A 9,797-nucleotide genomic window follows, 5' to 3' on the forward strand; every position below is an offset into this window, starting at 1 on the left:
TTTTTGGTTTATTTTTAGGTATATAATCATTGACAATTCAGCTTGTACTTATGAAATACCGGAAAATGCGAATGTTGAGTGTGATCATAACAGCTTTTGCTCTACAAACAGCACATTCTGCCCAAGTAACTTTGCATGCACAACAACTAGCCTATCCGAATCAGATATTTACTTTTGTGTGTATCACAAGTCTAACAGATACAGAGGAGGATGAAAATTACAACATTAAATGGGAAAAGAACAATGAACTTATTGCAGTAAATAACACAGTGGTAAAGTACAGTGGCGAGATTTCGAGTTTCAGATTCCCTACCCAGCATCAACTAATAATACACAATGTTAGTGAAGAAGACAGGGGAATGTACACATGCATCTTAGAGTTCACATCTTCACACCTTCCTTCCATAAATGCATCTAAAAGTATACTTGTTAGTGGTTACATGCCCAAACCATTCTGCACACAGCCTTCAAGAAATGATACAGTTGGAGGACAGATTGTGCTGGTGTGTTCAACTGAACCAAGTCAACCTCGAGTCACTCTACAGCTTCTTAATAGTACAGGTGGTGTCTTAGCAAAGGTGGACCAAGCAGGTTATATTGGAAGCTTCAAATTGGAATACCAAATTGATGTTGATGAGATTGAAGATGGTCAGTTTAGGTGCAGAACCGGTTTCACATCTCAAAATGCTGAAAATAAGGAATGTCTAATTCGATTTACAGATACTTCAACAATTGAAACTCCAACAATTGAAACTTCAACAATTGAAACTTCAAATGAAAATTCAACAATACAAACTTCAACAATCCACACTTCATCAATTCAAACTACAGATGTAATACAGACAACAAACAATCAGAAGAGAAGGAGAACGTCTGCTGTCCAGTCAGGAATAACGAAAGCACCGAAAAATGGAGAAAGTAGATTAGTTGTCAGCAACCTGGTCGTTACTGCTGTTCTATTTTCAGTACTACTCACTATCTGAATAACAAAAAATACATCGAATTACTCACTAGTATGTATTTAAAAAAAGGGCGATGCAGTGTTTTACAAAGTTATTCAAGAAAATGATGCTTTACTAATCTTATTGTGCTTTATTTGTACAATCCGAAGTGAATTTTATCAAAAATATTTAATATTCGTAAATGTATCCTTTTTTACTGATTGTGTATTGTAAGAATGAAGTGACGACAATAGATTGTGACATTATGGTTATCAGTATATCAATAGCATTAAATTAATCCTCTAAATCTGTGTAAAATCTCATTAATGGTTCTGGATGACATTTCTAAATGCTCCGGGTACGTTCCGCTACTTAAAACACAATTGTTGTTTATCCTAAAAAATCACTAACAGCCAAAGTAGAGCAAATAATATCATAACGTGCATGATAAACGAAAACGTGCAAAAATATGGGATGGTCCCGGGTTTCGGTCTTCAATTTGAGGGTTAGTTTTGTGTTTGAGATACTTACTAGAGTATTGTACTGTACTTTTTCTCCGACTCTTCATTGTTTGAATCTTTGATTACACAATTCCCGATTATGTAGGCCTATGTCTGGATTAAGACATGTCAAGTCAAAATAATGTCTCATTGATAGGCCTACTGTATAATAATATTCAGTGATTGCCAAGAATGTAGGGGTATGTCAAACTCGTTTCCTTGTTAAAGGAAGAATGCATGTAGACAAGCGTACGGTACAGTACATCCTTTTGAACAATGGTTCCTGTCTTAAAGCTTTCTTTGAAATCATGACCTCACTTGACATTAATGTGCATCAGTGGGTCAAGGTAATTCATATTCGTTTATAAAATCCAGGCCTTAGATTGTTTTATTTCTCTGATAATTGATTACTTATTTTCATAATTGATATTTACAGTGGTCTGATCAATCATAGGCTATTGTCAAAAGAAAAGGTGCCTCTGTTTTTAAATATTGGCCTATTAAGATACTAATAAATTAATTTGCTTTCTTTTTTGTCTTTGTCTGTTAGAAGGGACAAATTAATTTTTTTTTTTGCTTTAAAGTTCTGGTGGGTTTTTTAGACTGTACAGCACGGATCATTGACATCAATACCCGACAGCGATCGTTGTGCTTCCGTCTAGCTTCGAGACCTAAGCCATTTTTCCACTCGGTAGCCACCAGGTTGCCTCGTGTCTGGGACCAGCTTCCTAGATCGTTAACTGATGCCCATCCTCTTTAAAGGTTAAAAGTTATTTTGATTTACTGTAATTTAATTATTTTGTTTTTCCATTTGTGTTATCTTGTGTAATGTTAGTGTGTGTTGCTGAATTTGGGTCAACCGGCTTACCCTAATTTCATTTTTTGTAACTTTCTGTTATGTACATAATGTTGTTTAATTAATTTCTAACGACTGCACTTTCTGAACTTACATTTCTGTTTTTGTTTTTACAATTTAATATCCAGGGGCGGATCAAGTAGGGGGCACAAGGGAACATGCCCCCCCCCCAGTTTTAAAACTAAATTTTTAAAATTTCAATGCAATCAAGGTTATGTGCTACTCAACTATTCTGAAATTCTTGTGCCCCACTGTTTGAAAAATTCTGGATCCGCCCCTGATATCACACCTTTTGAAAAAAGACAAATGTACTTTCTTCTTAAATTTATTTGCGTATTGTCCAATCTTCTGATCATTGGCTTAACTTTTTCCTTCTCCTGTCAGAATAATGGCTGTCTCTTCGTAAAAACCGTCAATCAACTATTTCCGATTCAAAGCAAAAATGTCTGAATTTAAAGCTCTCCCCTTCCTTATTCACTGTCCCTAAGACACATTTTAAACATTTACCCATCCTCTGCCACAACTTCCGATATTAAACAAGCCATAATTTAATTTAATTTTAACAACAATTTAATTGGTCCATTAATTTAAAAAATTATTTTATTTAATAATTGTGTTATTATCTTGTTCTGTATTTATTGTATATATAACAATTGTGAATATTTATTGTTGATGCGGATAATTGCCCTTGGTGGCATTCGTAGGTAATACAATTGAATTGAATAAAAGACCGAATAAATAATGAAACGAAATAATGTAATTAAATTGTGAAATATTCAAACCATTTTAATTTTACTTTTTTCCTGTTGAATACCGTATCTACTTACCGTACAGCACACTATAAGAAGACAAACGGAGCCATTGGATTCGCAGGCAATTATCTTAAACGCCAAGCTCCAGCAACAAACCACGACATTAAGCATTTGGAAAACTGGACTAGATCGTGGCACAACGTTAAAACTCAAATTTCAGTCAAATAGTCTTTAGATCACACGACATAATAGAGTTTTCGGGAGATTTGGCCGATGGGGCTTCAACCCACGACACTCGCGTTATTAGCACGAAGCTCTGCCGACTGAGCTAACCGGCCACACGTTGCTCATAAAATGGTACAAAAAGCACACATAGGCCTACAATTTGTTGCTAAATTGCTTACAAAACTTTACGTATGTATTCAAAGGTATAGGACATGGAAACTTAAATGTCTCTGAAACTTACCCTTCAAGCAGACACAAAAACTAAAGGAATCGCCCATAAACGTCCAGTTTGCATTATTCGGTTTCATGGCAGAAGATGCACTCAAATGAGTGTGTTCATTGTTTAAGACATTTATTTAATTAATGGTATGTTCATATGATTTTATCACATGCCTAATAATATATTTGTTGTATGTGCGCTATATTTGTTTTTAATTGTGTCCACACTTTGGTCATCCCTCATTTTAAAAGTAATTCTGATTAAGATTCTTTCGTGTTCATTCTTAGACATTTGTTTAATTAATGATTGTATAGCCTATCATCTATATTATTATTTCTTGCCCAACTGTTATTGTATATTTATTTTTAAATATGTCCTTCGTTTGGCCATCCGATTGTTTAAAAGTCGATTATGATTTAAAGATAGTTCCAGACGAAAAAAAAGTTATTACCAAATCAACATGAGTGTTATCGATAATATATAAAAAATATAGGAAGTACTATACTGTACTATACAGTAAGTAGTATTTTTTGACGAATGCATGACAAGGCAGCTGTCAGAGTTCCCTGAAGACAGCAAAGTCGAGTAAATTGCTACAAGTTAAGTTACATGTTGAATTTTCAGTACTCAGCGGGCGTCGGTGGTGTATAGTGATTAACATAGTTGCCCGGGTCCGATTCCCGGCCGACGCACATTTCTTTTGATTTTTTTTTTCTTGTTTTAAAATTTTAAAAATATATTTTATATTTAAAATAAAATAAAAAAATTAATTGCCAAAAAACTTCTTTCCTACCAGCACAGTCCCTCTTCCCTTACGATTTTCCACATGGGTAACTAAAGTATTTTAGACACTAAAATTGATTCAACTAACAGTTAAATCAATACGATTTTATTTAACGGACAGCAACACCATCTCATCATCCAGATCACCACAAGGCAGGGAAAGAGGGTTATTCTGTCAATTACACATAAATCGAGTCTCATTATTAAATTGTTAAATTATTTGGGTTTCTTAGGCGGCTCAAGGTTTTCAACCAAATTTGTTGATTTAAACGAAGCAGCGCAGGGTAGTTGATAAATACAACGGGCTCAGTCGAGGGGGAGTGGCTTGTATATGGTTCCTACCAGTCTCTTAATAAATAAGTACTGTATAAATAATAATAAGTCAAATTTGATATAGCGCAAAATGCTGGACGCCAATAAACACTAGAATCTATGCCTAAATAACCTATGCTTGTAAAGTGTACGCGAGGGCGTAACGTCTTTCCGAAAGATGATGCGATGTCAACAAAGCTGCATTGTATGTGATAAAAACAAGCAAAACACTGCTTGGCCGATATGGGGCTCGAACCCATGACATTCGCGTTATTAGCACGACGCTCTGCCGACTGAGCTAACCGGCCAATCGTTGAAGAAAACTTGGCACAAAAATCACACATACCTGTTGATAAATTACCTACGTACTTAAGAAAAATTTTTACGAGGTGTTCAAAAGTATAGTACCGGTACTGTACTCGGAAATTTGAAAAATGTCTCTGAAACTTACCTTTCGAGTATAAATAAAACCTAATAGAATCGCACCATCATCGCACATAAACGCCCAGTTTGTATTCTTCGGTTTCATGGCAGAAGTATGCAGTCAAATGAGTGTGTTCATTGTTTAAGACATTTGTTTGCTTTCTGGGGCAATAAACCACTGCAAAACGGCACGGCAAAAAACCAAAATGGCAAGACTTTTTGACCAGAACGGCAATGGACCAAAGCGGCAATAAGTCTTAACGACAAGACCAACTATAAAAGTAAACATTTAAATAAGTAAAACTTTAAAATACAGACAAAATGAGGCTAAACAATTTTTATAAATTTGAAAACGCGAAATAATAAACCAACTATAAACTTGAACGTGTACAACGATTAATAATAATAATAATAATAATAATAATAATAATAATAATAATAATAATAATAATAATAGACCTAATAATAATAATATGCCTAATAATAATAATAATAATAATAATAATAATAATAATAAATAAATAAATAAATAAATAAAACTTTAAAATATAGACAAAATGAAGCATCTATAATTCGTCATAAATGTGTAATAAATATTTATAAGAAGCGCGATTAAACATTAAAAGTGGGAAAAAGAGCCCATGGCAATATTCGATTTGCCTTAGGTGTCGGGACAATATTCAAAACGATTCAGAAAATTATGCGGCTTGACACTGATTTTGTTCCTTTGCCGTTTTGGTCTATTCCTATTGCCGTTTTGGACGGTACTTGTCATTGCCGTTTTGGTCTGTTGTCGTTTTGGTACTTATCATTGCCGTTTTTAGGTTCATTCCGTTCTGGTTATTGACGTTTTGGTCATTGCCGTTTTAGTTTATTGCCGTTTCGACCTGCTAAAGTTTAATTAATGGTATTTCATATATTTATATATTTGTTATATGTGTGCGATTTGTTTTTAAATATGTCACCCTTTTGGCCATCCCTCTGTTTAAAAGTACAGTAATTCTGATTAGGCCTAGTTTAAGATTCTTCGGGGAGAAATAAAAGTTATTCGTGTTTGTTCTTACACATTTGTTTAACTAAGGGTTTATATCATATATTGATTAGGCCCTATTATTATATCTTCCCTAGCTGTTATTGTATGTTTGGTTTTTTTTTTAAATATTCCCTTTGCCCATCGCATTGTATAAAAGTAGAATTCTGATTAAACTATAGTTCCAGGCAAAATAAAAGTTATTCGTAAATAACTTAAAATTAAAACGAGAAAACTTATATAGGCCTATAAATAAATAAATAAATATATATATATATATATAAAAGGGTGGCTGAATCTTCTAAATAAGGAGGTAAAGGGTAGGCCTATTCCTTAAAATCTATAGCCAAATATCAACAACATGAGTGTTACATCGATAATTAAACAAAAATATAGGAAGTGCAATAGTAAGTAGTACTTTTTGACGAATGCAATGACAAGGCAGCTGTCTGAGTTTCCTGGAGACAGCAAAGTATATCAATAAACAGCGGGCGTCGGTGGTGTAGTGGTTAACATAGTTGCCTTCCAAGCAATTGTCCCGGGTTCGATTCCCGGCCGACGCATAAATCGAGTCTCCTTATTAAATTTGTTCAAGTACTCTTTTTTGGGGTTTCTAGGTGGCTCGGTGGATCAAGGTTTTCAACCCAATTTGTTGATTTCAACGAATAACATCCGAATCAGCGCAGGGTAGTTGTTAAATACAACGGGTTCAGCCGAGGGGGATGGCTTGTATATGGTTCCTACCAGTCTCTTAATAAATAAGTATAAATAATAATAAAATTAAATTTGATGATATAGTGCAAAATGCTGGACGCCTCTAAACGCTAGAATCCATGACTAAATAACCTATTTAGTCATGGAAAGTGTACGCGAGGGCGTACGGTAACGTCTTTTCGAAAGAGTTGTCAACAAAGCTGCATTGTATGTGAAAAAAACAAAGCAAAAAACTGCTTGGCCGTTATGGGGCTCGAACCCATGACATTCGCGTTATTAGCACGACGCTCTGCCGACTGAGCTAACCGGCCATCCGTTCAAAAAAAAAAGTGACACAAAAATTACACATACCTGTTGCTAAATTACTTACGAAAATCTTTACGAGGTGTTCAAAAGTATAGGACTCGGAAATTTGAAAAATGTCTCTGAAACTTACCTTTCGAGAATAAAAGAAAAACTAATGGAATCGCACCATGATCGCACATAAACGTCCAGTTTGTATTATTCGGTTTCATGGCAGAAGTATGCAGTCAAATGAGTGTGTTCATTGTTTAAGACATTTGTTTAATTGCTTCTGGGGCAATAAACCACTGCAAAACGGCACGGCAAAAAACCAAAATGGCAAGACTTTTTGACCAGAACGGCAATGGACCAAAGCGGCAGTAAGTCTTAACGACAAGACCAACTATAAAGTAAACATTTAAATAAGTAAAATTTAAAATACACAGAAAAGGAGGCTAAACAATTTGTCATAAAATTAAAAAAGCGAAATAATAAACCAAGTATAATCTTGAAAGTGTACAACGATTAATATTAATAATAATAATAATAATTATAATTATAATAATAATAAATAAATAAATAAGTAAAACTTTAAAATATAGACAAAATGAAGCATCTAAATAATTCGTCATAAATGTGTAATAAATAGGGGGGAAAACGCGATTAAACATTAAAAGTGGAAAAAAGAGCCTATGGTAATATTCGATTTGCCTTAGCTGTCGGGACAGTATTCAAAACGATTCAGAAAATTATGCGGCTTGACAGCGATTTTGATTCATTTTGTTCCTTTGCCGTTTTGGTCTACTCCTATTGCCGTTTTGGACGGTACTTATCATTGCCGTTTTGGTCTGTTGCCGTTTTGGTACTTATCATTGCCGTTTTTAGGTTCATTCCGTTCTGGTTATTGACGTTTTGGTTATTGCCGTTTTGGTTTATTGCCGTTTCGAGCTGCTACAGTTTAATTAATGGTATTTCATATATTTGTTATATGTGTGCTATTTGTTTTTAAATATGTCCACTCTTTAGGCCATCCCTCTGTTTAAAATCACAGTAATTCTAATTAGGCCTAGTTAAAAATTCTTCGGGGAGAAATAAAGGTTATTCGTGTTTGTTCTTACACATTTGTTTAATTAAAGGTTTATATCATATATTGATTAGGCCCTATTATTATATCTTCCCTAGCTGTTATTGTATATTTGGTTTTTTTTTTTTAATATTCCCTTTGCCCATCCCATTGTATAAAAGTAGAATTCTGATTAAACGATAGTTCCAGGCAAAATAAAAGTTATTCGTGAATAACTTAAAATTAAAATAAGAAAATTTATATAGGCCTATAAATAAATAAATAAATATATATATATATATATATAAAAGGGTGGCTGAATCTTCTAAATAAGGAGGTAAAGGGTAGGCCTATTCCTTAAAATCTATAGCCAAATATCAACAACATGAGTGTTACATCGATAATTAAACAAAAATATAGGAAGTGCAATAGTAAGTAGTACTTTTTGACGAATGCAAAGACAAGGCAGCTGTCTGAGTTTCCTGGAGACAGCAAAGTATATCAATAAACAGCGGGCGTCGGTGGTGTAGTGGTTAACATAGTTGCCTTCCAAGCAATTCTCCCGGGTTCGATTCCCGGCCGACGCACATTTTTTTTATATAATTATATATATTTATATTTTCGACAAATTCCAATTGCCAATAAAACTTGTTTCCCTTACGAATTTCCACATGGGTATTTTAGACACTAAAATTACGATATTAACGAACGTACAACAATACCATCTCATCATCCAAATCACCTCAAGGCAGGGAAAGAGGGTTATGCTGTCAATTTGACATAAATCGAGTCTCCTTATTATATTTGTTCAAGTACTTTTTTTTTCTGGGTTTCTAGGTGGCTCGGTGGCTCAAGGTTTTCAACTCAATTTGTTGATTTCAACGAATAACATCCGAATCAGCGCAGGGTAGTTGTTAAATACAACGGGTTCATCCGAGGGGGATGGCTTGTATATGGTTCCTACCAGTCTCTTAATAAATAAGTATAAATAATAATAAAATTAAATTTGATGATATAGTGCAAAATGATGGACGCCTCTAAACGCTAGAATCTATGACTAAATAACCTATGATTGTAAAGTGTACGCGAGGGCGTACGGTAACGTCTTTTCGAAAGAGTTGTCAACAAAGCTGCATTGTATGTGATAAAAACAAAGCAAAAACTGCTTGGCCGATATGGGGCTCGAACCCATGACATTCGCGTTATTAGCACGACGCTCTGCCGACTGAGCTAACCGGCCATCCGTTGAAAAAAAAAAGTGACACAAAAATTACACATACCTGTTGCTAAATTACTTACGAAAATCTTTACGAGGTGTTCAAAAGTATAGGACTCTGAAATTTGAAAAATGTCTCTGAAACTTACCTTTCGAGTATAAAAGAAAAACTAATGGAATCGCACCATGATCGCACATAAACGTCCAGTTTGTATTATTTGGTTTCATGGCAGAAGTATGCAGTCAAATGAGTGTGTTCATTGTTTAAGACATTTGTTTAATTGCTTTATGGGGCAATAAACCACTGCAAAACGGCACGACAAAAACCAAAATGGCAAGACTTTTTGAACAGAACGGCAATGGACCAAAGCGGCAATAAGTCTTAACGACAAGACCAACTATAAAAGTAAACATTTAAAATAAGTAAAACTTTAAAATACAGTCAAAATGAGGCTAAACTATTTGTCATAAAATTAAAAA

General features: G+C 34.3%; 1 protein-coding gene and 5 non-coding genes across 6 annotated transcripts in view; 3 read left to right on the forward strand and 3 right to left on the reverse strand.

Annotated features, from left to right (window-relative positions):
• Nucleotides 1-3,057, forward strand: part of LOC117102930 — a 3,562-nt gene extending 505 nt beyond the window's left edge. The window contains exon 2 of the mRNA XM_033243387.1: nt 19-3,057. Within this exon, the coding sequence (XP_033099278.1) occupies nt 51-983 (933 nt within the window). The 5' untranslated portion in view covers nt 19-50 and the 3' untranslated portion in view covers nt 984-3,057. The remainder of the gene's footprint in view (nt 1-18) is intronic.
• A 1,767-nt stretch (nt 3,058-4,824) lies between these two features.
• On the reverse strand, nt 4,825-4,897 carry Trnai-aau. Its single transcript has one exon. It is a non-coding gene; the product is annotated as a tRNA-Ile (tRNA).
• Nucleotides 4,898-6,533: 1,636 nt separating this feature from the next.
• On the forward strand, nt 6,534-6,605 carry Trnag-ucc. The gene has a single exon. It is a non-coding gene; the product is annotated as a tRNA-Gly (tRNA).
• A 389-nt stretch (nt 6,606-6,994) lies between these two features.
• Trnai-aau lies at nt 6,995-7,067 on the reverse strand. Its single transcript has one exon. It is a non-coding gene; the product is annotated as a tRNA-Ile (tRNA).
• A 1,549-nt stretch (nt 7,068-8,616) lies between these two features.
• Nucleotides 8,617-8,688, forward strand: Trnag-ucc. Its single transcript has one exon. It is a non-coding gene; the product is annotated as a tRNA-Gly (tRNA).
• A 580-nt stretch (nt 8,689-9,268) lies between these two features.
• On the reverse strand, nt 9,269-9,341 carry Trnai-aau. Its single transcript has one exon. It is a non-coding gene; the product is annotated as a tRNA-Ile (tRNA).
• Between the last annotated feature and the right edge of the window lie 456 nt (nt 9,342-9,797).

Source organism: Anneissia japonica, unplaced genomic scaffold, assembly GCF_011630105.1.
Source record: "Anneissia japonica isolate Jap-2015-1 unplaced genomic scaffold, ASM1163010v1 scaffold1053_len387728_cov195, whole genome shotgun sequence".
Classification (NCBI taxonomy): Eukaryota; Metazoa; Echinodermata; class Crinoidea; order Comatulida; family Comatulidae; genus Anneissia; species Anneissia japonica.